Source organism: Pocillopora damicornis, chromosome 7 (genome assembly GCF_964200805.1).
Source record: "Pocillopora damicornis chromosome 7, jaPocDami1.2, whole genome shotgun sequence".
NCBI lineage: Eukaryota > Metazoa > Cnidaria > Anthozoa > Scleractinia > Pocilloporidae > Pocillopora > Pocillopora damicornis.
In genome coordinates this window covers 18541069-18567630 of record NC_142676.1, presented here as the reverse complement: position 1 = coordinate 18567630, position 26562 = coordinate 18541069, and the positions used below count along the sequence as shown (strand labels likewise).

General features: G+C 39.4%; 4 protein-coding genes, 1 long non-coding RNA gene and 1 pseudogene across 5 annotated transcripts in view; 3 read left to right on the top strand and 3 right to left on the bottom strand.

The window, feature by feature from the left end:
• LOC149042996 (uncharacterized) overlaps positions 1–961 on the top strand; it is a 1932-nt gene extending 971 nt beyond the window's left edge. Inside the window, exon 3 of the long non-coding RNA XR_016188259.1 lies at positions 1–961. This exon is cut by the window's left edge and continues 175 nt beyond it. This is a non-coding gene — a long non-coding RNA (uncharacterized LOC149042996).
• Positions 962–1055: 94 nt separating this feature from the next.
• On the top strand, positions 1056–2804 carry LOC149042995 (uncharacterized). The gene is made up of 3 exons (XM_089211772.1): positions 1056–1643; positions 1991–2284; positions 2537–2804. The coding sequence occupies exons 1-2, from the start codon at positions 1613–1615 to the stop codon at positions 2266–2268; spliced, it is 309 nt and encodes a 102-aa protein (XP_089067898.1). The 5' UTR covers positions 1056–1612; the 3' UTR covers positions 2269–2284; positions 2537–2804.
• A 61-nt stretch (positions 2805–2865) lies between these two features.
• LOC149042994 (uncharacterized) lies at positions 2866–3686 on the top strand. The gene has a single exon (XM_089211770.1). It carries the CDS (start codon positions 2930–2932, stop codon positions 3305–3307), a length of 378 nt encoding a protein of 125 aa, XP_089067896.1. The 5' UTR covers positions 2866–2929; the 3' UTR covers positions 3308–3686.
• An 8183-nt stretch (positions 3687–11869) lies between these two features.
• On the bottom strand, positions 11870–13629 carry LOC149042993 (XIAP-associated factor 1-like). The gene has a single exon (XM_089211764.1). The coding sequence runs from the start codon at positions 13201–13203 to the stop codon at positions 12226–12228; it is 978 nt and encodes a 325-aa protein (XP_089067890.1). The 5' UTR covers positions 13204–13629; the 3' UTR covers positions 11870–12225.
• Positions 13630–15471: 1842 nt separating this feature from the next.
• On the bottom strand, positions 15472–16703 carry LOC113665181 (uncharacterized). Its single transcript, XM_089213674.1, has one exon. It carries the CDS (start codon positions 16561–16563, stop codon positions 15472–15474), a length of 1092 nt encoding a protein of 363 aa, XP_089069800.1. The 5' UTR covers positions 16564–16703.
• A 3242-nt stretch (positions 16704–19945) lies between these two features.
• On the bottom strand, positions 19946–21066 carry LOC149042992 (XIAP-associated factor 1-like; annotated as a pseudogene).
• Positions 21067–26562: the final 5496 nt, after the last annotated feature.

Sequence of the window (26562 nt, the reverse complement as noted above, 5' to 3'; positions counted from 1 at the left end):
AGCAAACTCTCTAGTTACCGATAACGATTCTTCGTATTGTGCAATTTTTCTTCACTTCTGTATTACCGAGTATGTCATAATAAAACTCAAGGAAATATGTGGGCACTTGTGGCCATTCAGAATTAGAATAGTTGTAATGCGCTCCCTTTTTAGGAGCCATTAACAAAATTATCTGTTGCGCTCCAGGTTTTTTGTCTACTTTTGTCATGGTAATTAGCTTAGTTGGAAATGATACTACATTTTACAAAATAACTGAGCTAGCGACCTATTGTTTGTGGTAAACCATGGAATAGACCACACTTCCTATCGTTTTACCGGCTTTACAGACTTTTCTCGTGCTCTCCAAACATCTCGCGTGGGTTATTACGCTGATTAGCTGGTGGGTAGTGCTGTTTATTACTCGAATAGTTGAATAGTTGTTTTAATGCCAATTTACATAATTTGTGTTAACTGAGCACGTGAAAGCATCGGTATTTTGACCCACGGTAAGTACCTTGACTCCTTCCCTTCCGCCCTCAAATATCTTGGCTGTGTCATATTTCGTGCCAAATATTCTTAGATTTTATGTCATCTCATCTCTGATTGTGAGTTTGCGGGATAAAATCCGATCAAACTGCCCTAAGATATATCTAGTTACCCCGTCGCAACCTTTGTTTCAGCTGGCGATAGTTGATTGGTTAAAGAAACCTTCAAGTCCATTGTGCATATATCGCGGTCTTCTGACCACTTGTTCCGCTCCGCTGTCATTGAATTACAATCCCTATGAATAACATTCCTTTTTCTAAACAATTTGCCGTAGGTTTTTTAGGCGAAAAATGTGCCAGTTTGGAAGGAGTTGTAACTTTTTAGCAGACTCTATTGGGACAAAGACCGGTGCTTGAAGATGAACAGGAAAGTTTTTGTTAGCAGACATTCAAATCTTTAGATTAAAAAGATTATAGCACCTGTAACAGGAAACAGAGCGAGGAAATGACGCGAAAATAAACAAAGGAACACTGGAAGTTTTAAAACAAAGCTCAGCGTCGTTTTTTTCTTCGTTAAAATTCAGAAGTCATTGGCCCATGGCGTGACTATCTTAATCTATAACAAGCAGTATCTCATCACAACGCGTGTATATTTACTTGATCGGAAGTATATACAATCTCTGCGGTCAGCCAGGCCTACACGCTGCTCAAATTACGGACAGATACGCAAACGCAATTACTTATTAACAAAATAAACCTATCAATTGACAAAATGTCGATTATTTCTTCCGGGGTTTATTTCTTCATCGCCTCTTACAGTAACTACAGACACAGAAGCGGTGAACGCGTCAAGGTTTGACCTTTACAGCTTTTATTCAAATACAACCAAGCAATAGTACTTAGTTAAATATTTTAGAAGCTCCGAAACCCACCTCAAACAAATTTTCGGTTATAAAAGGGAAGTATAATAACTAGCTGTATTGAAAAGGTTCCATCGTTGGCGTTTCTGTGTAAGTGATTCGCATTTATAACCGATTCCTTTCTTACTTACGAACGCACTGCTTGTGCGTTAATCAAAGCGGCCCGCCTCGCAAGATATAATTACGAAAAATAACAAATCGTAATCAAGTTAAAATCAGCGTGGCTGTATGACCGACTCCAAGTCCAAGTCCAGAATATGTATGTTGATTTTCTCTCGATGTGACCTCTTTCTATTTCATAACCAATTAAGGGGGTCGATTTATGTTTGATTGACGTCATGAGATAATTATCTCCTACAAATCATAATTATAAAATCCTCTTCAGGCGTTATCAAACATTTGAAACAAATAGATCCAAGTTTCATTCTTCTACTTGGTTCCTTTTACGGGCAGAAGCTCCATTTATTGCTTTGGACAGACGATTTCAGTCAGAGATTTACAGTTTTATTAGTACAATGTCAGTTATTGAGATCGTGAGCCTCGCGAGCCTCGCCTGTCTATTTATTTTGTTCTTAATAATGTTTTTCGTCGTCATGAACCACTTAGTCTTGATGCAGTTGTGGCAGCAACGAGCGGAACAGGACGGTGCCGTGATGGATGTTCAAGACAGAGAGAACCTGATACTTGATACGCCTTTACAGCCTAGAGTAGGTGAGATGGCTCCCATAGGGATACATGTTATACCGCATCAGAGAGGAGTTCTGGAGTCAGGAGGAAACTACATCGAGACAGCGATCGGTGTACAGCATATGGCTACGGAGCCAAGTACATTTTTCCGTCAAAGAATTGCAAATCGCCCACTTCCTCGAGAAAACGATGAATAACATCATTTCAAAAAAGGTAGGAGAAATTAATCAATCAGTTTTACACTCCTTTTATCCAGTTTCCTGTGCCGCTCCTTCAAGCTACTCCTGTGGCCAGTTTTCTAGATGTTGAAAATAATTTATTTTATCGCTCGATAAGATGAGTATATTTTCAATCGCTGCTTTGAATACCGGTATACGCAATCGAAAGCAAGCAGAAATAAACAGTAAACAAAAAAAAGAAGAGAGATCATGAAAACATTTTAATTGCACATTTTCATCCCAACAGGTCTTTTTCAGAGCTGACCTGTATTCCTGACCAAATTCTTCATGAAAGAGATTTGAGTGCGCATGGCTGCTCACATTGTTGTCCATTCATGTCATGATCAGTGTCTCAAGAACATCTCAGTTGTATTCTTTGAGTTTTCGTTATATTTCCATAATCATTACATTGTTTTAGATATCTGTGATATATCCATTAAACTTCGTCGCAAAAATGCTGGTCTTATTCATCGTTTCCAAAATTATTATAAGTGGGAGTTAGTTGAGGTATGGATTAGGTACGGTTGACGACGTGCAGTGACTACTACCAAGTTCCGCCGGAAGTAAATTTCCTGATTAAATAGCAGCAGACGAATCGTTTCGGTTACTCTATGCTTCATGATCGTCGACATGTCCCGACATGTCGAATCTTCCTCACGCACGATTTTCTACGTTTCTAGAGGAAACAGAAGATTCTCAAATCCCTCTCGTTGTAGAAGATAGCGATGGTGTGTTTCGTGAAATGGTACGAACGCCCGACAATTTCACAAGCTCGGACTCGCATGACAATATCGAAACCGAAAGTGAAGACAACAGTATTGTTGCTCTGCCTTGTGAAATCTGTGGCGAACTGTGTCCATCTGATAAATTGATGGAACACCAGGAACAATGTATCCTAGAGGGAGAAGGCGTTCAGGGTTCTGGTTCACCCTCCGAAAACGAAGAACCTTCGCACAGAAGCGATCGACCTCACTTCCGGTTCTCGTCAGAATCCGATGGAAAATGGGAGAGAAGGTGACCCCTTCACTTTTGCGAATTTTATAATGGAAGGAGTCCCTTATGATCTCATGGCAAACATTTTCCGCGACCTGGAAGATTGACGATAGCCATTTGAAATGATGAGGAATATTTGGTCGCGAACTTGACTGAGAAAACTGATTATGCAAGAGCTGAAATATGCAAATTTAACCCGTGTTTGTGTATCATAAGTTTAAATACAGGTATAATTTTTTTTTCTTACAGTGTTTTTAAAAAAGTTAGTCGAGATAGAAAACATTGTAACTCGAACCTTTTCAATATACCTACTTCCTAATTCTACTTCCCTTTTAAAACCGAAAATTTGTTTGAGGTGGGTTTCGGAGGTCCTCAAATATATTAAACTGAGTACTTTTACTTAGTGACTCGACTGTGGCAATCGGTTCTTTTAAAAACAAGATAGAAAATGTAACTTAAAAAATACCGAGCCAGAGAGCGACATAAACTGGAAAACTGTTGAACGGATTTAAAGGCACTTAAATAACCGAAAGGCTTCTGCTCCTGTCACTTAACTTTGTAGGAGGTCATAGTGTATACGCTTTGTTTTAGTTTCGTTTTGGAACACAAATCCTTCGTTGTCCATGTTTGTTACGACGCGTTCTTTTAAATTTCCTTACTTTTAACGATGGACGGCCGCTTGATTTCTGTCTGAGTTGAATGAAACTGCTAGATCATTGTTTGGGCAGTCGTATTTATACAGTATAATACCTCATTTCCCTAAATTTAGGTTTTCTAGAAAGTTTTATAAACTTGCTTTATTGCTGAATTAGCACCATTTCGTAATCTCTGAAAATTTCTAAACCTATAGCACCCAGTCTTCCCGCTCTTTAAAACAACTTCCGGTGCACCAGTAATAATGGAAGGAACAATTTAAAATCGTGAGGAAGATTCGACATATTTCTCAACGATACTTGAGACCAGCAATAAACATGACACTGGCATGGTCGAAGGTCTTGTGAGACTCGCTATCCTGCCATTCTTGTGGGTTAATCAACCTCGTTCCTTGGGAATCGTTTATCTTTCTCCCATGAGGGAGAGAGAAGGCGAGTTTTTACGAGATGAGTGATGATCATTGATCGAGTATTTGAAATCAATCAGTAACTCTAGAGTGAGTTAGATGGCTGCCATAGGTACGCACGTTGTACCGCATTAGAGACTGGATTCAGGAGAACACCATGTCGGGACATGTCGACGATCGAGAAACAGCTTATGGCTGGTGTTCATCAGGTAAGGTAAGAACGTAGAAGTCAAAACTTTCAAGCACTTGAACGAACAACCCCCGCTATCAAAATCGCTTATCAGTGGCCTAGCCCATCATATGAACTCAGAAATCTGTGTACATCGAAAATAGAATGCATTATATCTGTCATGAAAGTTCTCCTATCAACCATGACCAACCGATAAGTAAACCATGAATACCGACAAAAGGTAATAAGGATGCTTCCGCACGCTGGCTTTAAGGCGCACACGCTGGCTCTAAGGCACGCACGCTCTCTTTAAGGTACATACCCTGGCTTTAAGGCACACATGCTGGCTCTAAGGCACACACACTGACTTTAAGGCACACACCCTGGCTTTAAGGCACTCGCGCTGGCTTTATATCGGCCCTTTAGAGGAAACTGGTAATCTCAACCATGATGACCACGTAGACATTCATGAAAATAGGTTGCCAAAACCACGCGTAGAGGCAGACATCGAGAACATTTGATTAGGCCCGTGTCTATAAGCACAAACCCTTTTGCATCTGGAGGAGAAAAGTTTATGAATTAGTAAGAAGTTCTATTTTTCATTCGAATTATTTTTTTCCTCACTAGACTCTTCTTTAGAGGTTTGTTTCAATTTTTCCGCGGGAACTGAACTGTCATGGATACTGAGCCACTTGATGCTGCTTGCTTCATCTTGATGGTTGTGATAACGTGCTGTATTATCAAACTCCTCCACATGGTAAGAAACATGCGGACACCAGGGAATCAAGGACCTTTTACGGAACCAACCAAAACCATTCATGATCAGAGTGTCTTAGAAACAGCCAGGGAACCCACTACTCGTCGTAGCGGAGCTGTAAAAAAGGACTGAACAACACGGAAATACAACTCCCAGCTGTGTAACCGCAAGAAGACGACATCCACAAGAACACGACGAGCGTTTTTCGTAACAAAGTAAGACAATTAAACGGTAATGACTTTTTCATTTTTTGTCATCGTACTTTCTATCAAATTCTTCATCTCTTATATATCTGCACTTATCTTAGCGGACGCGGGAATGCCTCTTATAACCACTTTTACAGTTGGGAATAAAAACGAATCTCATTAATGTGTGTGAGTTACGCAGAATGACTGAAAACGCATTTAAACAATTCATCATCCGACGACTTCAGTGCAACAATTGGACATGAGAAGTGTTTTAGCTTTTTTAAAATGTGAAAGACTGAAAAAATGCATTGTGGCATTTTAAACAAATTTTACTCTTTCTCTCACCAGATAATTCTAAGTAGCTGATCCGTTCCTGTGCGTGACGTCATTATCCTGAGTATAAAACAACACTACCGTGGGACCACGACAACAAACTTTGTTTCTTTGATTGAGTGAGTGCACTGATTTGGTGATAAAATAGAAACTACCTGGCAACAAGTCTTCAATAGTTTTAGCTTTAATGAGCATGCTCTCAAGTTACCGATAACGATCCTTCGGAATGTGTAATTTTTCGTCACTTCTATATTATTTCATATATATTTTAGGAAATATATACACACTTATGGTCATTCAAATTTAGATTAGTTACAATGCGCATTTTTTTTGACGAGCCCATTAATGACATTATCTAATGGGTCCAGAGTTTTTGTTTACTTTTTTCGTGGAACTTAGCTCGGTTGAAAATGATTCATTCTGGAATAATAAATCAAAAAAGATAACTGAGCTATTGACCCAATGTTTATTGTAACCCATAGAATGACCACACTTTCTATCGTTTTACCGGCTTTACAGTCTTTCCTCGTGTTCTCCAAACATTCTGCGTGGGTTATTACGCTGATTAGCTGATGGATGGTGCTGTTCATTGCTTAAGTTGTCGTAGAGTTGTTTTAAGGCCAATATATTTCATTTGTCTTAACTAAGCACCTTAAAGGTAAAAATAAGCTTATAAATCGAAAAAAAGTTGATTATGCCTGCGAGGGTTTATTTCTTTAACGCCTCTTACAGTAACTACAGACACAGAAGTGGTGACCGCTTTAAGGTTTGACCTCTACCGCGTTTATTCAAACACAGCCAAACAATAGTACTCAGTTTAATATTTTAGAACCTCCTAAACCTACCTAAAAAAATGTCGGTTTTAAAAGGGAAGTAGTATAAATAGCTGTATTAAAAAGGTTGGAGTTACAATGTTTTCTATCTTGAATAACTTTTTTAAAACACGGCAAGAAAAAAAATTATATCTCGCTCGAACTTGATACACCTGAACACAGGTTAAATTTGCGTATTTCAGCTCTTGCTTTAAAAGTTTTGTCAGTCAAGTTCACGACCACATATTCCTCATCATTTCAAATGGCCATCGTCGATCTTCCAGGTCGAGGAAAATGTTTGCCATGAGATCATAAAGAGGCTCCTTTCAAAGTAAAATTCGCAAAAGTGAAGGGGTCATCTTCTCTCCCATTGATGGAGTCTTGAGAACCGGAAGTGAGTAAGATCGCTTTTGTGCAAAGGTTCTTCGTTTTCGGCGGCTGAACTACCTTCTACAGAAGGCCGCCGATGACTCTGCGCAGCTCCCTCGCCTTCACGGCCTACCAACTACTCCTGTTTATCTCGGTTCAACTCATTGTGATGAACTGTTTGACTTCAAGCAATAACCAGTGAAGATGTGCGAAAAGTGATTATGGCTATGCCTTCTAATAAAGCTCCAGGCTATGACAGAATACCAGCGTTTGTGATCAAGGACTGTTTACCGTATATATTACCAACTCTTACTACATTGATAAACTCTTCTTTTAGGAACTATGTTTTCCCTAAGGCCTGGAAGAAGTCGGAAGTAGTGCCACATCTTAAAGATGGTGATCACGAGATTCCAAGTAACAATCGCCCTATTTCATTATTGCCTGTACTTTCCAAAGTGACCGAAAAGATCGCCCTGAATCAGTTCAGTGATTATTTGACTCAACAAGACAACCTCACCTGTCATCAAAGCGGAAACCATAAACTTCATTCTACTGAAACACTGAGTTTGCTTGTCACCGGTCATATATATAAAGCGATGGATAAAAAGGAGATCACGGCTATGGTCCTAATCGACTTGAGCAAGGCTTTTGACAGCATATGTAATAGAACTCTCCTCACCAAGCTGAGAGGGCTCGGTGCGTCAAATGAAGCGTCAAAGTGGTTTGAGAGCTATCTTACAAACCGAATGCAGTCAACACGACTCGGTACATCTCGCTCTAGTGAGTTAACTGTCACACATGGCGTACCACAGGGGTCCATTCTGGGGCCTCTTATGTTCAGCCTTTACATGAACGACCTACCGTCCGTTGTTAAGTTTTCAAGCGTAGAGTCATATGTTGACGACACAAAGGTTTATCTTTCGTGTTCATCGAATAATATTGACTCCTGCCTTGCAAAAGTCTTGGAAGATCTCCGACTTATTGCCTCCTGGTACTGTACGAATAAGTTGCTTATTAATCCAGACAAAACTAAACTTATTCTTTTTGGAACGAAACAGCTTTTAGGTGGGGTTCCTTATATCAGAGTCCCCTTTCTTGGGCAACACTTAATTCCTGTGTCCTCAGTCAAAGACCTGGGTATAATATTGGACCCGAACCTTACTTTTAATGAACACATCAACACCCTGACCTCGTCTCTTATTTCTACCCTATGCCAGATAAGCAGAGCTAGGCACTTGTTTTCCAAATCAGTACTTACCACCGTTCTGAATTGTCTAGTTTTTTGTAAACTCTTTTATTGCTCGACAGTTTGGTCTGGAACGTTTTCGCACAACATAAACAAATTGCAACTTGTACAAAACTTTGCTGCCCGTGTGTTGACAAACAGCAAGAAGTTTGATCACATCTCACCAGTGCTGCGGGCACTGTGTTGGCCTTCTATTAAGAAGCAGTTATTAGTGCGTGATGTTACGATGCTATACAAAATAGTCAATGGCCTTGCACATATTTAGAGTGTTACGTCAACAAAAGATCAGCTATCCACAGTTACAATACTAGATCTAGAGACAACTTAGTTGTATCCTTTTGTAGGACAGCCACAGCACAGAGGTCTTTTAGTTATAGAGCAATCACTGCCTGGAATTCTCTTATAAGTGAAGAAACGAAAAATAGCGCAACACTGTCAGTTTTCAAGCGTGCAGTAAAGCGCGAAATATATGACAGTCCGTAGGAATCTTTTTTAGGTATAGAATTTTAAGAATATGTTAGTTATTTATTTGTATTTGTTTCTTTATCATGATATTATTGTAACTTTTATAGGTAGTTTTATTCGATTTCCAATTATAGTAAATTAAATCGGAAGAGCCACTGGGCGGAGCCTTCTCTCTCTCGGACACATTTTTCCTGGTGTTCTATTAATTTATCAGATGGACACAGTTCGCCACAGATTTCACAAGGCAGAGCAACAATACTGTTCTCCTCACTTTCGGTTTCGATATTGTCATGTGAGTCCGAGCTTGTGAAATAGTCAGGCGTTCGTACCGTTTCACGAAACACACCATCGATATCTTCCAGAACGAGAGGGATTTGAGAATCTTCTGTTTCCTCTAGATGCTGGCATTCACGTTGATGAGCATCCAGCGGGGAAATCGCAGGTCTAAATTCTTTTATTTCGTAATTGCTATCCGTAATGCTTCGATATAATCGTCAGTTCATGAAGCCCACGTGGAATAATTAATGGTTTTCATAATTTTCAATCATTTAATTTTAGATTTACAAGGTGTAAATGCTCATTCAAGGATGGAGAACCACATTGTCTCCCCTTGTGTTTAGCAGATAACTTCCATGTTTTAGATCACGCCTCTACCGGCTTTCAACTTAAGATAAAAGAGGCTATTCGTATTCAAAGAGAACAACCATCCTTGAATGAGCAATTACACCATATAAATCTAAAATTATCCTTTTAATTCTCACACCATCATGCTTTACCTCTCTTCTTGTTGTCACCATTCACCATAATTAGCATTGTTCTACTTACTATATAATTCAACTTTCAACGCTTTGTACAGTAATTAACTGAAGATGACAGAAGTTTCTGTCGAAACATGTTTAACAGACTCAAAAGTTTTGTCGCTTTCTTTAAACATCATAATTTTGGAATCAAGATTAATAAAGACGAGATGAATACGTTACCTTTTGTTTGACGTAAACCAGGCATAAATTTCCCTAGGAGAATTGCCCTCTTTAATTAGGTTCTCGTGGATTTGTCGCAGCAAATAGAGAAACAAATAAATAGAGGATAAAAAAAGGAATAGATACGAAAAGAAAAGCTGAACAAAGAAAAAACACAACAAAAAGTTGACAAAAATATACCATAAAGAGGGTAATTTAGTGTTAACAACTGGGTTGAAAACGTAAATTAGCCACCGTAAAGGGTAAAAAAGCTGACGTTTCGAGCGTTAGCCCTTCGTCAATCGCTCTGACGAAGGGCTAACGCTCGAAACGTCAGCTTTTTTACTCTTTACGGTGGCTAATTTACGTTTTCAACCTAGTTGTTAACACTAAATTACCTGCTATACTCTCCCACCGACGCAGCACCACAGTTTCTTTAGAAACTTAACCCTTTATACCATAAAGAAACGAAGTGCAAGATGAAAATAAACATCTTCAATACGAATTTGATGAAAAACATGAACAAGAGTTGTAAGAGCCAGCGAAAAAAAAAACATGAATTTTATCGTTCAAAGCCTAGCGTGTATGATTTCTGTTCATCATATTCTTACTTCTTATGCGGAGGATTTCTATTTGCAAACTAATCAAAATATTCCTTCATAGTGATTAAAAACTACGTTAAGAATGAAAATATTTCACAATAGTTCTATATGTGATCATTTGACGTAACGAAACTGCCAAATGATTACGGGAGTTTTTCCTATGTTTTATTCATTTGTTTGGTAAGAATGGGAAAACATTATACCGTGCCGCGGTGTAAGATTTGTTCGTTACCGCAGGGGGATCATACTTATTTTAATTATTTATCTCTTCTCGGTATGTTTGCCATCACAGCTGACTCGGCCTTTGCCTATAAACACAAAAACCTCGTGTATCTGAAGGAGAGAGAGTTAGTGAATAAGTAAGTTCTACTTTTTACTTAAAAAAACATTTAATTTCCTTGCTGGACTCTTCTTTAGAGGCTTTTGTCAATTTTGCCGCAGGAACTGAGCTGTCATGGAGACTGAGCCACTTAATGCTGCTTGCTTTATCTGGATGATTGTGGTAACGTGCTGTATTATCAAACTTCTCCACATGGTAAGAAACATGCAAGCACCAGCGAATCAAGGAGCTCTTACGGAACCCACTAGAACCATTCATGATCAGAATGCTTCAGGAACAGCCAGGGAACCCACTCCTCGTCGCAACGGGGCTGTGGAAATGACAGAGCAACAAGGAAATATTAATGCCGGCGGTGTAATCGAAAGAAGACGACATCCACAAGAACAAGACGAGCGTTTTTCGTAAAAAAGTAAGACAATTGTATGATAATATCTTTTTTATTTTTTGTCATCGCACTTTCTATCATATTCTTCTTCTCTTATATCTGACCTTGTTTTAGCGGACGCGGGAATGCCTCTCAATTCAAAACCGCTTTCATATTTGACTCAGAATAACTTTTTTGAAATATGAAAGACTGGAAAAGTGCATTGTGGCATATTAAACAAATTTTATTCTTTCTTTCACCAGATAATTTTTTAGTAGCTCCTGCGTTCCTGTGCGTAAAGTCATTATCCTGAGTATAAAACAGCACTCCTGTGGGACCACGACAACAAACTTTGTTTTTTTTTATTGAGTGAGTGCACTGATTTGATAGTAAAATAGACACTAGCTGGCAACAAGTCTTCAATAGTTTTAGCTTTAGTGAGCGCGCTCTTTAGTTGCCGATAACGATCCTTCGGATTATGCAATTTTTCGTTCCTACTATATTACCGAGTATGTTAGGAAATATGTGGGCACTTGTGGTCATTAAAAATTAGAATAGTTATATTGCGCACCTTTTTTGAGGAGCCATTAACGAAATTGTCTGTTAGGCTCTAGATTTTTTGTCTACTTTTATCATAGTAAGTAGCTCGGTTGGAAATAATTCATTCTGGAATACTACGTTTTACAAAATAAGTAAGGTATTGACCTATATTCTATTGTAACCCATGGAATAGACCACACTTACTATTGTTTTACCGGCTTTACAGACTTTTCTCGTGTTCTTTAACATCCCGCGCGGGTTATTACGCTTATTAGTTGATAGATGGTGCTACTTATTCCTTAAGTTGTCAAAGACTTGTTTTAATGCCAATGTAGTCAGTTTGTATTAACAAAGCACGTGAAATGTAAAAATAAACTTATAAATCACAAAAATGTTGGGGTTTATTTCTTTAACACCTCTTACAGTAACTAGATACAGAAGCGGTGAACGCGTTGAGGTTTGACATTTACTGCGTTTATTCAAATACAACTAAGCAGTACTCAGTTTGATATTTCAGAAGCTTCGAAACCCACCTCATACAAATATTCGGTATTAAAAAGGAAGTAGAATAACTAGCTGTATTGAAAAGGTTCGAGTTACAATGTTTTCTATTTTGACTTACTTTTTCAAAAACACGACAAGAAAAAAATATCACACCTGTACTCGAACTTGAGATACACAAACACGGGGTTAAATTTGCATATTTCAGCTCTTACATAATCAATTTTGTCGGTCAAGTTCACGACCACATATTCCTCATCATTTCAAATGGCCATCGTCGATCTTCCAGGTCGCGGAAAATGTTTGCCATGAGATCATAAGGGACTCCTTCCATTGTAAAATTCGAAAAAGTGAAGGGGTCACCTTCTCTCTCATTGTCCATCGGATTCTGACGAAGTCTCGAGAACCGGAAGTGAGGTCGATCGCTTCTGTGCAAAGGTTCTTCGTTTTCGGAGGGTGATTTAGAACCCTGAACGCCTTCTCCCTCTAAGATACATTGTTCTTGGTGTTCCATCAATTTATCAGACGGAGACAGTTCGCCACAGATTTCACAAGGCAGAGCAACAATGCTGTTGTCTTCACTTTCGGTTTCGATATCGTCATACGAGTCCGAGCTTGTGAAATTGTCAGGCGTTCGTACCATTTCACGAAACACACCATCGCTATCTTCTACAACGAGAGGGATTTGAGAACCTTCTGTTTCCTCTAGACGCTGGCATTCACGTTGATGAGCATCAAGTTCATCTTGCTGAATCAGCGATCCACAGAATTCACAAGGCAAAGACACAGGCAAATCGTGTTGCCGATTGTTTATTCCCCCGTCGCATGCGCTATCATGGTCCATAAAGTCCCTAACCAAAACATATCGACTACACTTGTGACAGAATTCCGTTCTGGATCCGCAAAATTCCTGGCGCTCTGACATTCTTTCTCTGGGTAGCCTCAGTTCACAGTAATGGCAATTAATTGGTCGCTTTCCACACTCGTATGCCAAATGATTGCCTTCTTCACTTCTCGTTGTTTTTTGTCCGCACTGAACACAGTTTATTTCCACATGATTTTCCTCGAAGTGTTCTTTCTCTCTGCTTCTTTGTATCGCTTCTCCGCACAGCGAACACAATTTGAGGTTTCTTTTGCAGTGCACAGAGTGCATTTCGTAATTTTCTGAGGGAACTCGTCTGTTGCAGTTTTCACAAATCAATCCTTCGTTGTCCATGTTTGCGACGACGTGTTCCTTTAATTATCCTTACTTTTATCGATGGACGGCCGCTTGATTTCAGTCTGACTAGAATGAAACTGCTAGATCATTATTTTGGGTAGTCGTATTTATACAGTATAATACCTCATTTCCCTAAATTTAGGTTTTCTAGACAGTTTTATAAATTTGCTTTATTGCTGAATTAGCACCCTTTCCCAATCTCTGAAAATTTCTAAACCTAAGCACCCAGTCTTCCCGCTCGTTAAAACAACTTCCGGTGCACCAGTAATAATGGAAGGAACAATTTAAAATTGTGAGGAAGATTCGACATATTTCCCAACGATACTTGACCAGCAATAAACATGACACTGGCATGGTCGAAGGTCTTGTGAGATTCGCTATCCTGCCATTCTTGTGGATTAATCAACCTCGTTCCTTGGGTATTGTTTATCTTTCTACCATGAGGGAAAGAGAAGGCGAGTTTTTACGAGATGAGTGATGATCATTGATCGAATATTTGAAATCAATCAGTCACTCTAGAGTGAGTTAGATGGCTGCCATAGGTACGCACGTTGTACCGCATTAGAGACTGGATTCAGGAGAACACCATGTCGGGACATGTCGACGATCGAGAAACAGCTTATGGCTGGTGTTTATCAGGTAAGGTAAGAACGTAGAAGTCAAAACTTTCAAGCACTTGAACGAACAACTCCCGCTATCAAAATCGTTTATCAGTGGCCTAGCCCATCATATGAACTCAGAAATCTGTTTACGTCGAAAATAGAATGCATTGTCACTCTGTAATAAACTTTTATCTAAAAATCACTCGTTTTTGCGGTCAACCATGACCAACCGGTAAGTAAACCATGAATACGGACAAAAGGTAATAAGGATGGTTCCGCACGCTGGCTTTAAGGCACACACTCCGTGGTTTTAAGGCACTCACTCCGTGGTTTTAAGGTAAACACTCCCTGGCTTTAAGGCAAACACTCCGTGGCTTTACGGCAAACACTCCGTGGCTTTAAGGCACACATGCTGGCTTTAAGGCACACACTCTGGCTTTAAGGCACACACTCTGGCACACACGCAGGAACTGAACTGTCATGGAGACTGAGCCACTTAATGCTACTGGCTTCATCTGGATGATTGTGGTAACGTGCTGTATCATCAAACTCCTCCACATGGTAAGAAACATGCAGCCACCAGCGAATCAAGGAGCTCTTACGGAACCCACCAGAACCATTCATGATCAGAATGCTTCAGGAACAGCCAGGGAACCCACTCCTCGTCGTAACGGGGCTGTGGAAAGGACAGAACAACAAGGAAATATTAATGCCGGCGGTGTAATCGAAAGAAGACGACATCCACAAGAACAAGACGAGCGTTTTTTGTAAAAAAGTAAGACAATTGTATGATAATATCTTTTTTATTTTTTGTCATCGTACTTTCTATCATATTCTTCTTCTCTTATATCTGACCTTGTTTTAGCGGACGCGGGAATGCCTCTCAATTCAAAACCGCTTTTATGGTTGGGAATGAAAAAAATCTCTTCTTGGTCACGCACGCCAAATATGTGTGCTACTCAGAATAACTTTTTTGAAATATGAAAGACTGGAAAAGTGCATTGTGGCATATTAAACAAATTTTATTCTTTCTCTCACCAGATAATTTTTTAGTAGCTCCTGCGTTCCTGTGCGTAAAGTCATTATCCTGAGTATAAAACAGCACTCCTGTGGGACCACGACAACAAACTTTGTTTTTTTTTATTGAGTGAGTGCACTGATTTGATAGTAAAATAGACACTAGCTGGCAACAAGTCTTCAATAGTTTTAGCTTTAGTGAGCGCGCTCTTTAGTTGCCGATAACGATCCTTCGGATTATGCAATTTTTCGTTCCTACTATATTACCGAGTATGTTAGGAAATATGTGGGCACTTGTGGTCATTAAAAATTAGAATAGTTGTAATGCGCACCTTTTTTGAGGAGCCATTAACGAAATTGTCTGTTAGGCTCCAGATTTTTTGTCTACTTTTGTCATAGTAAGTAGCTCGGTTGGAAATAACTCATTCTGGAATACTACGTTTTACAAAATAAGTAAGGTATTGACCTATATTCTGTTGTAACCCATGGAATAGACCACACTTACTATTGTTTTACCGGCTTTACAGACTTTTCTCGTGTTCTTTAACTTCCCGCATGGGTTATTACGCTTATTAGTTGATAGATGGTGCTATTTATTGCTTAAGTTGTCGCAGACTTGTTTTAATGCCAGTGTAGTCAGTTTGTATTAACAAAGCACGTGAAATGTAAAAATAAACTTATAAATCACAAAAATGTTGGGGTTTATTTCTTTAACACTTCCTATAGTAACTAGATACAGAAGCAGTGAACGGGTTGAGGTTTGACCTTTACTGCGTTTATTCAAATACAACCATCGTCGATCTTCCAGGTCGCGGAAAATGTTTGCCATGAGATCATAAGGGACTCCTTCCATTGTAAAATTCGCAAAAGTGAAGGGGTCATCTTCTCTCTCGTTGTCCATCGGATTCTGATGAAGTCTCGAGAACCGGAAGTCATGAGATCGATCGCTTCTGTGCAAAGGTTCTTCGTTTTCGGAGGGTGAACCAGAACCCTGAACGCCTTCTCCCTCTAGGATACATTGTTCCTGGTGTTCCATCAATTTATCAGACGGACACAGTTCGCCACAGATTTCACAAGGCAGAGCAACAATGCTGTTGTCTTCACTTTCGGTTTCGATATCGTCATACGAGTCCGAGCTTGTGAAATTGTCAGGCGTTCGTACCATTTCACGAAACACACCATCGCTATCTTCTACAACGAGAGGGATTTGAGAACCTTCTGTTTCCTCCAGACGCTGGCATTCACGTTGATGAGCATCGAGTTTATCTTGCTGAATCAGCGATCCACAGAATTCACAAGGCAAAGACACAGGCAAATCGTGTTGCCGATTGTTTATTCCCCCGTCGCATGCGCTATCATGGTCCATAAAGTCCCTAACCAAAACATATCGACTACACTTGTGGCAGAATTCCGTTCTGGTTCCGCAGAATTCCTGGTGCTCTGACATTCTTTCTCTGGGTAACCTCAGTTCACAATAGTGGCAAGTAATTGGTCGCTTTCCACACTCGTAAGCCAAATGATTGCCTTCTTCACTTCTCGTTGTTTTTTGTCCGCACTGAACACAGTTTATTTCCACATGATTCTCCTCGAAGTGTTCTCTCTCTTTGCTTCTTTGTATCGCTTCTCCGCACAGCGAACACAATTTGAGGTTTCTTTTGCAGTGTACGACGTGCATTTCGTAATTTTCTGAGGGAACTCGTCTGTCGCAATTTTCACAAATCGATCCTTCGTTGTCCATGTTTGTGACGACGCGTTCTTTTAAATTTCCTTACTTTTAACGATGGACGGTCGCTTGATTTCTGTCTGAGTTGAATGAAACTGCTAGATCATTGTTTGGGCAGTCGTATTTATACTGTGTAATACCTCATTTCCCTAAATTAAGGTTTTCTAGAAAGTTTTATAAATTTGCTTTATTGCTAAATTTGCACCCTTTCCCAATCTCTGAAAATCTCTAAACCTATAGTACCCAGTCTTCCCGCTCTTTAAAACAACTTCCGGTGCACCAGTAATAATGGAAGGAATGATTTAAAATCGTAAGGAAGATTCGACATATTTCTCAACGATACTTGACCAGCAATAAACAGGACACTGGCATGGTCGAAGGTCTTGTGAGACTCGCTATCCTGCCATTCTTGTGAGTTAATCAACCTCGTTCCTTGGGAATCGTTTATCTTTCTCCCATGAGGGAGAGAGAAGGCGAGTTTTTAAGGAGATGAGTGATGATCGTTGATCGAATATTTGAAATCAATCAATAACTCTAGAGTGAGTTAGATGGCTGCCACAGGTACGCACGTTGTACCGCATTAGAGACTGGATTCAGGAGAACACCATGTCGGGACATGTCGACAATCGCGAAACAGCTTATGGCTGGTGTTTATCAAGGAATTGCAAATCGCCCTCTTCCTCGAGAAAACGATGAATAACTTATTTCCAAAAGAAAGAGAAATAAAGCAATCCTTTGAACACTCCTATGTTTCAATTTCCCTTGCACATCTATCATGCCACTCTTATAGCTAGTTTTTGGCTGTACGATGCAAAATGACTTATGTAATTCGTTTTTCTCTCGATGACGTGTTTACATCGTAAAAATATAACTGCTTTGAAAATACATCACACAGACCATATACAGAGGTCAAACTTAAAATGACAGTAGGCGAAAAAAAATTGGGAAATAAAAAGGGCAGAGAGAAACTTATAGGAGACCATGCAATTATTTTTATCGTACATTTTTACCGAACTCTTGAATACTAAAATGAAAGCCAGCGAAGACAACCGGAAATAAGAAGGGAAGAGGGGAACTTATGATTTTTTTTTAATTGCATAGTTTCATTCCAACTCTTGCGAGACGGTAGGAGACCCTGCATTTTGTGAGACTGTTTTTCTCGATGAGTCCCCAAATGTTGATTACGTAAGGTAAGAACGTATAAGTCAAAAGTTTCAAGCACTTGAACGAATAACTCCCGCCATCAAAATCGCTTATTAGGGGCCTAGCCCATCATATGAACTCAGAAATCTGTGAACATCGAAAATAGAATGTATTGTCTACATATCATAAAAGGTCACCTACAAATCACTCATTTGCAGTCAACCTCGACCAACGTCATTTGCAGTCAATTACGATCAACGTAAACCATGTGACTATGAATACCGACAAAAGGTAATAAGGATGCTTTCGCTTTCAAGGTAAACACGATTGCCTTATATTGGCCTAGCAGAGAAAACTGGTGATCTTAACCATAATGATTACGTAGACATTCATTAAAATAGGTGGCAACCTACTCTAGGTGGCAAACTCCGCTTTGAAGCAAATATCGACCACAATTGATTGGGCCCGTGTCCATAAACACTTGTGCTTCTGGAGGAGAAACGTTTATGAATTAATAAGAAGTTCTATTTTTCATTCAAAATATCTTTTTTTCCTTGCTGGGTTCTTTAGAGGCTTTTATCGATTTCGCCGCAGGAACTGAACCGTCATGGAGACTGAGCTACTTAATGCTGCTTGCTTCATTTGGATGATTGTGCTAACGTGCTGTATTATCAAACTCCTCCACATGGTACGAAACATGCAGGCACCAGGGAATCAAGGGACTATTAAAGAAACCGCCAGAACCGTTCATGATTATAATGCTTTAGAAACAGCCAGGGAACCCACTCCTCGTCGTAGCGGAGCTTTGGAAAGGATGGAACACCACGGAAATACAACCGCCGGTGGTGTAACTGCAAGAAGACGACATCCACAAGAGCAAGACGAGTGTTTTCCATAAAAAAGTAAGACAATTGTATGATAATGCCTTTTTTATTTTTCGTCATCGTACTTTCAATCATATTCTTCATCTCTTATATCTGCACTTGTTTTAGCGGACGCGGGAATGCCTCCTATAACCACTTTTACGACTGAGAACAAAAACAAATCTCTCCTTGGTCACGCGCACTTAATGTGTGTGCTATACAGAAAAATAAATAATTCAGCATCCGACGGCCTCAGTGCAATAATAGGACATAACAAGATTTTTTAGCTGTTTTTAAAATATGAAAGACTGGAAAAGTGCACCGTGACATTTTAATCAAATTTTACTCTTTCTCTCACCAGATAATTCTAAGTAGCTACTGCGTTCCTGTGCATGAAGTCATTGTCCTGAGTATAAAACAACACAACAGTGGGACCACGACAACATACTTTGTTTTTTTGATCGAGTGAGTGCACTGATTTGATAGTAAAATAGAAATTAGCTGGCAACAAGTCAATAGTTTTAGCTTTAGTGAGCAAGCTCTTAGTTACTGATAACGATCCTTCAGAATGTGCAATTTTCCGTCACTTCTATATCATGTCATATAAATTTTAGGAAACATGTACACACTTGTGGTCATTCAAATTTAGATTAGTTATAATGCGCACCTTTTTTGACGTGCCCATTAACGACATTATCCGATGGGTCTGGAGTTTTTGTTTACTTTTGCCATGGAATGAAGCTAGGTTGGAAATGATTCATTATGGAACACTACATTTTACAATATAACTGAGCCATCGACTTATTGTTTATCGTAACCATTAGAATAGACCACACTTGCTATCGTTTTACCGGCTTTATAGACTTTTCTCGTATTCTCCAAACATTCCGCGTGGGCTTTTACGCTGATGAGTTGATGCATAGTGCTACTTATTGCTTAAGTTGTCGTTTAGTTGTTTTAATGCCAATTTATGTATTTAATTTGTATTAACTAAGCACCTGAAAGGTAAAAAATAAACCCATTCATTGCAAAAAGCTTGATTAGGTCTGCTGAGGTCTATTTCTTTATCGCCTCTTACAGTAACTACAAACACAGAAGCGGTGACCGCGTTAAGGTTTGACCTTTACCAATGTTCTTCAAATACAACCAAGCAATCGTACTTAGTTAAATATTTTAGAACCTCAGAAACCCACCTCAAACAAAGTTTCGGTTTTAAAAGGGAAGTAGAATAACTAGCTGTATTGAAAAGGTTCGCGTTACAATGTTTTCTATTTTGACTTACTTTTTCAAAAACACGGCAAGAAAAAAAATTATACCTGTACTCGAACTTATAATACACAAACACGGGTTAAATTCGCATATTTCAGCTCTTGCATAATAAGTTTTGATAGTCAAGTTCGCGACCACATATTCCTCATCATTTCACTGAAATGGCCATTGTCGATCTTCCAGGTCGCGGAAAACGTTTTTCACGAGATCATAAGGGGCTCCTTCCATTGTAAAATTCGCAAAAGTGAAGGGGTCGTCTTCTCTCCCATCGTTCAACAGATTCTGACGGAGTCTCGAGAACCGGAAGTCAGGTGGATCGCTTCGGTGCGGAGGTTCTTCGTTTTCGAGGGCTGAACCAGAATCCTGAACGCCTTCTCTCTCTTGGATACATTGTTCCTGGTGTTCCATCAATCTATCAGATGGACACAGTTCGTCACAGATTTCACAAGGCAGAGCAACAATGCTGTTGTCTTCACTTTCGGTTTCGATATTGTCATGCGAGTCCGAGCTTGTGAAATTGTCAGGCGGTCGTACCATTTCACGAAACACGCCATCGCTATCTTCTACAACGAGAGGGATTTGAGAACCTTCTGTTTCCTCCAGACGCTGGCATTCACGTTGATGAGCATCAAGTTTATCTTGCTGAATCAGCGATCCACAGAATTCACAAGGCAAAGACCCAGGCAAATCGTGTTGCCGATTGTTTATTCCCCCGTCGCATGCGCTATCATGGTCCATAAAGTCTCTAACTAAGACATATCGACTACACTTGCGGCAGAATTCCGTTCTGGTTCCGCAGAATTCCTGGTGCTCTGACATTCTTTCTCTGGGTAGCCTCAGTTCACAGTAATGGCAGGTAATTGGTCGCTTTCCACACTCGTAAGCCAAATGATTGCCTTCTTCACTTCTCGCTTTTTTTTGTCCTCACCGAACACAGTTTATTTCCACATGATTCTCCTCGAAGTGTTCTCTCTCTTTGCTTCTTTGTATCGCTTCTCCGCACAGCGAACACAATTTGAGGTTTCTTTTGCAGTGCACAGAGTGCATTTCGTAATTTTTGAAAAAACTCGTCTGTTGTAATTTTCACAAATCGATCATTCGTTGTCCATGTTTGTGACGTGTTAGTTTAAATCTCTTTATTTTTATCGATGGACGGCCGCTTGATTTCAAGCAAATTTCTACATATATACAAACATGGCCCATGTTTGCCGAAGTATGCAAATTTAACTCTTGTTAAGTTTACTCTTAACTTTTGTTAACGCTACGTTTTTGCATAATCAGTTTTCTCAGTCAAGTTCGCGACCAAATATTCATCATTATTTGTACATCGGTATTCTCTCCATTTGACCAATCTCTATTTCCCTAAACAATAGACTGGACGATTGTTTATTAAGTCGACTTCCTTTTCTAAATAATGATCAGGTGGATCTTTTGATCCTTTCAAGGTTCATCGAGAAGACCACTTCTACGTGGTTCCTTTTACGAGCAGAGGCTCTATTTATTGCTTTGATTAGACGATTTACAGTTTAGTACAATGTCAGTAATTGAGATCGTGAGCCTCGCTTGTCTGTTTATTTCGTTCTTAACAATGTTTTTCGTCGTCAAGAACCATTTTGTCTTGATGCGGTTGGAGCAGCAACGAGCGGAGCAGGACGGTGCCATGATGAATGTACAAGACAGAACGAATTCGAATTCGACAGCTAACACGCCTCTACAGCCTAGAGTGGGTGAGATGGCTCCCATAGGGATGCATGTTATGCCGCATCAGAGAGGAGTTCTGGAGTCAGGAGGAAACTACATCGGGACAGCAATCGGTATACAACGTATGGCTATGGAGCCAAATACATTTTTCCATCAAAGAATTGCAAATCGCCCACTTCCTCGAGAAAACGATGAATAACTCATTTCAAAAAAGGTAAGAGAAATTAATCAATCAGTTTTATACTCCTTTTTTTCCAATTTCCTGTGCTGCTCTCTCAGGCTACCCCTATGACCATTTTTTTAGATGCTGGAACTAACTTATTTTATAGCCCGATAAGATGTGTATACTTCCAATCACTGCTTTGAATATACGCAATCGAAAGCAAGCAGAAATAAACAGCAAACAAATAAAGAAGAGAGATCACGCAAACATTTTTATTGCACATTTTCATCCCAACAGGTCATTTTCAGAGCTGACCTTTGTACATCATGTTTCAATTATTAATATTCATCATGAGAGGGAGAAGAAATATCACTGACGTTAGCAGATACAAGATTTCAGTGCGCGTGGCAGCTCATTTTGTTATCTATTCATATCATGATTAGTGTCTCAAAAACATCTCAATTTGGATTCTCTCAGTTTTTGTTATATTTCTATACTCATTACATTGTTTTAGATATCTATAATGTGAAAAGTAAACTTTATTTCACGAAAATGCTGGTCATTGTTTCAAAAATTATAATTAGTGGGAGTGACTACTAACAATTTCCGCCAGAAGTAAATTTCCTGTCCGAATAGCCGCAGGCGAGTTGTTTTGGCTATGCTATGCCTCTTGAATTTTGTTCCAAAAAAAACTAAAGCAAAGAGTATGCTCCATGACCTCCTACAAAGTTAAGTGACAGGAGTTGAAGCCTTTTAATTATTTCAAGTGCCTTTAAATCAGTTCCTCAGTTTTCCAGTTTATGCCGCTCTCGAGCCCGGTACTCACCCTACTTACACAATCTAAATGGCTAACACCCATATTATTTTCAAAAGAACAGGTGGCCATAGTCGAGTCGGTACGTCGCTGAGACCGCATACAATTAAACAGTTTTGCTTGAACGAACATTCCAATTCACCCATTCGCAGCTTGGAAACGACAAAAATCTCGAGAACGAAAAAAAAGCTCTGAAAACCATACACAACGGTTTAAGGAAAGATACTTACGATGCAAAGAGCTGTAACCAAATGCGTTAATCGAAACTAATGGCAACTGTATAATTATCAGGCACGCTAATATTACCAAAATGGACTTACCGAAGGTAGGCAATACCTGAATGGTGTAATAATAAATTATATTGTAGAGAAATTTCGTTCAATTTTTAAAATATTTATTATTCAGTTGATTATTGAGGAATAGGTAATCTGCTATGTTGACGGTTCAGAATTCATTCATATTACTCAACATGATTGCACGAGGTCTGATTGACGTAGGTCTGCCTGTAGTCTAGTTGAACAATTGTCTCCTGACAAACCTCAAAAGTCTTATTTAAGAGAGGTCCGTGAACAATGAAATCACCCGCATAAACTGAAATGTCGTGAACACCCGTTGTCACATGCTGTTGTTTACTTTATCTTGGTGATTGTGGTTACGTGCTGATCAAACTATATTTCAAGGTAAGAAACATACAGGCATCAGGGAATCAAGGAGCTGTTACTAGAACGGATCAAAGTGCCTACAGAGTGCCAGGGAACCCACTGCTTTTAGTCGTATAGCTGTGAAAGTGCAGAACAGCACGGGGCTTTTGAACATCACAAAGATCCGATTGCAGGCAACTCATTCACTGATTGGGCCTCTGCCTATAAACACAAACCCTCTTGTATCTGGAGGAGCAAGACTTCATGAATGATGAAGAATTAGTAGTTGTTTGAAGTTCCGCCTGAGCTTGTGCCTTGTATACAAATAGGAAAGTGACTACGACGAACAAAAACAAGTGAAGACTCGTAAACTAAAAATCACTGAAAATTGCTTAGTTTAATCGCGATTGTCCATCGACGGCCAAAATCGACCACAAAGCCTTTGAAAGCAATCGCAGAGAATGTAGTAAAAACATAAAAAAAATCACTGGGACGTATTGTGGAAAGCAAACTAACGGACGCAACTAGTGCTTGGACGATCCACGCACCCACGAAGGAAGGGAAAACGTTGATTCTACACATGCTTATTCAGTTTCTCTGAGGAGAAAATCCAAACTAAACATACTTCATCCCGCTTAAAATAATTAAAAGAACACGACGAGCGTTTTTCGTAACAACTTAAGACAATTGTTTGATAATGCCTTTTAAATTTCTTGTCATTGTACTTCTATCATAGTGTTCATGCGCGTCCATGACGTCATATTTTCCGAAATGGAAAAAGACACTACTGCAGGTCCACAAGAACAAACTTTGGACTGATTTGATAGAAAACGAGAAATTGCCTGGCAACAAGTCTTCAATAGGTTACCGATAACGATCTTGCGGAATTTTAGGAAATACGTGGGCACCTTGTAGTTATTCAAAACTAGAATAGTTGTAATGCGCCCCTTTGTTTGAGGAGCCATAAATGAAATTATCAGTGGCCTAGCTCATCATGTGAACTCAGAAATCTGTGAACATTCAAAATAGAATGCATTATATATGTCATGAAAGTTCACCTGAAAATTACTTCTTTGCAGTCAACCATGACCAACCGATAAGTAAACCATGAATACCTACAAAAGGTAATAAGGATGCTTCCGCTTTCAAGGTAAACACGATGCTCTTATATTGGCCTTACAGAGAAAGCTGGTGATCTTAACCATAATGATTACGTAGACATTTATTAAAATAGATTGCCAAAACCTCGCTTTGAAGCAAATATCGACCACAATTGATTAGGCCCGTGTCTATAAACACTTGTGCTTCTGGAGGAGAAACGTTTATGAATTAGTAAGAAGTTCTATTTTTCATTCGAAATATTTTTTTTCCTTGCTGGGCTCTCTTCTTCTCCGTCATGGAGACTGAGCCACTTAACGCTGCTTGCTTCATCTTGATGGTTGTGGTAACGTGCTGTATTATCAAACTCCTCCTTATGATACGAAACATGCAGGCACCAAGAAATCAAGAAGCTCTCACGGAACTCACCAGAACGAATCATGATCAGAGTGTCCCAGAAATAGCCAGGGAACCCACTACTCGTCGTAGCGGACCTGTGGAAAGAACGGAACAACACGGAAATACAACTCCCAGCGGTGTAACAGCAAGAAGGCGACATCCTCAAGAACACAAAGAACGTTTTTCGTAACAACGTAAGACAATTGTTTGATAATGCCTTTTTAATATCTTGTCATCGTACATCTATCACATTTTCATGTGCGTCCATGACGTCATATTTGCCGAAAAGAAATCGACACTACTGTGGGACCACAATAACAAACTTTGTTTTTCTGATCGAATGAGTGATGATTGACTGATTTGATAGAAAACGACAAACTGCCTGGCAACAAGTCTTCAATAGCTAGCTTTAGTGAGCAAGCTCTCTAGTTACCGATAACGATCCTACGGAATGTGCAATTTTTCGTCACTTCTACATCACGGGTTATGTCTTAAAATTATAGGAAATTTGTGGGCACCGGTGGCCACTCAAAATTAGAAAGGTTGTAATGCATACCTTTTTCTGAGGAGCCATTAACGAAATTATCTGTTGGGTTCCAGATTTGTGTCTACTTTTGTCATGGAATGTAGCTCGGTTGGAAATGATTCATTCTGGAATACTACATTGTACAAAAGAAGTAAGCTATCGACCTATTGTTTATTGAAACCCATAGAATAGACCACACTTTCTGTCGTTTTACAGGCTTTACAGACTTTTCTCGTGTTCTCCAACATCCCGCGTGGGTTATTACGCTGATTTGATGATGGATAGTACTATTGATTGCTCAATGCGTCGTAGAGTTTTTGTTAATGCTGATGGATTTAATTTGTATTAATTAAGCAACTGAAAGGTAAAAATAAACTTATAGATAAAAAAAAATGTTGATTACGTCTTCTGGGGTACGGTTTATTTCTTTAATGCCTCTTACAGTAACTACAAACACAGAAGCGGTGAACGCGTTAAGGTTTGATCTTTACCGCGTTTATTCAATTGCAACCAAGCAATAGTACCGGCAGTTTAATATTTTGGAAACACCGAAACCCACCTCAAACAAAGTTTCGATTTTAAAAGGGAAGCAGAATAACTAGCTGTATTGAAAAGGTTCGAGTTACAATGTTTTCTATCTTGACTAACTTTTTAAAAAACACGGTGAGAAAAAAAACCAGGAATAGCCAGGGAACCCACTCTTCGTCGTAGGGGAGCCGTGGAAAGGACGGAACAACACGGAAATACAACCGCCGGCGGTGTAACCGCAAGAAGACGACATCCACAAGAACACGACGAGCGTTTTCCGTAAAAAAGTAAGACAACTGAATGCCTTTTTTTTTTTTTTTTTTTTTTTTTTGTCATCGTACTTTCTATCATATTCCTCTTCTCTTATATCTGCACTTGTCTTAGCGGACGCGGGGATGCCTCTTATAACCACTTTTACGGTTGGGAATAAAAACAAATCTTTTCTTGGTTACGCGTTAAATGAGTGTGCTAAACAGAATAACTGAAAGCGCATTTAAACAATTCAGCATCCGACGGCCTCAGTGTAAAAATTAGACATAAGAAGATTTTTTAGCTTTTTTAAAATATGAAAGACTGGAAAAGTGCGTTGTGGCATTTTAAACAAATTTTACTCTTTCTCTCACCAGATAATTTTAAGCAGCTACTCCGTTCCTGTGCGTGAAGTCTTTATCCTGCGTATAAAATGACAGTACTGTAGGACCACGACAACAAACTTTGTTTTTTGATTGAGTGAGTGCACTGATTTGATAGTTAAACAGAAACTACCCAGCAACAAGTCTTCAATAGTTTTAGCTTTAGTGAGTAAGCTCTCTAGTTACCGGTGACAATTCTTCGGAGAGTGCAATTTTTCGTCACTTCTATATTGTTAT

What these genes read in the sequence shown, in the direction of transcription:
- LOC149042995 (XM_089211772.1), top strand. Translation starts at nt 1,613, where the DNA reads ATGACCGACTCCAAGTCCAAGTCCAGAATAT. An exon ending in CAAGTCCAAGTCCAGAATAT is followed by an intron (nt 1,644 to 1,990) that starts GTATGTTGATTT and finishes TGAACCACTTAG; the next exon opens with TCTTGATGCAGTTGTGGCAG.
- LOC149042994 (XM_089211770.1), top strand. Translation starts at nt 2,930, where the DNA reads ATGTCGAATCTTCCTCACGCACGATTTTCTACGTTTCTAGAGGAAACA.
- LOC149042993 (XM_089211764.1), bottom strand. Translation starts at nt 13,203, where the DNA reads ATGGACAACGAAGGATTGATTTGTGAAAACTGCAACAGACGAGTTCCC.
- LOC113665181 (XM_089213674.1), bottom strand. Translation starts at nt 16,563, where the DNA reads ATGGACAACGAAGGATCGATTTGTGAAAATTGCGACAGACGAGTTCCC.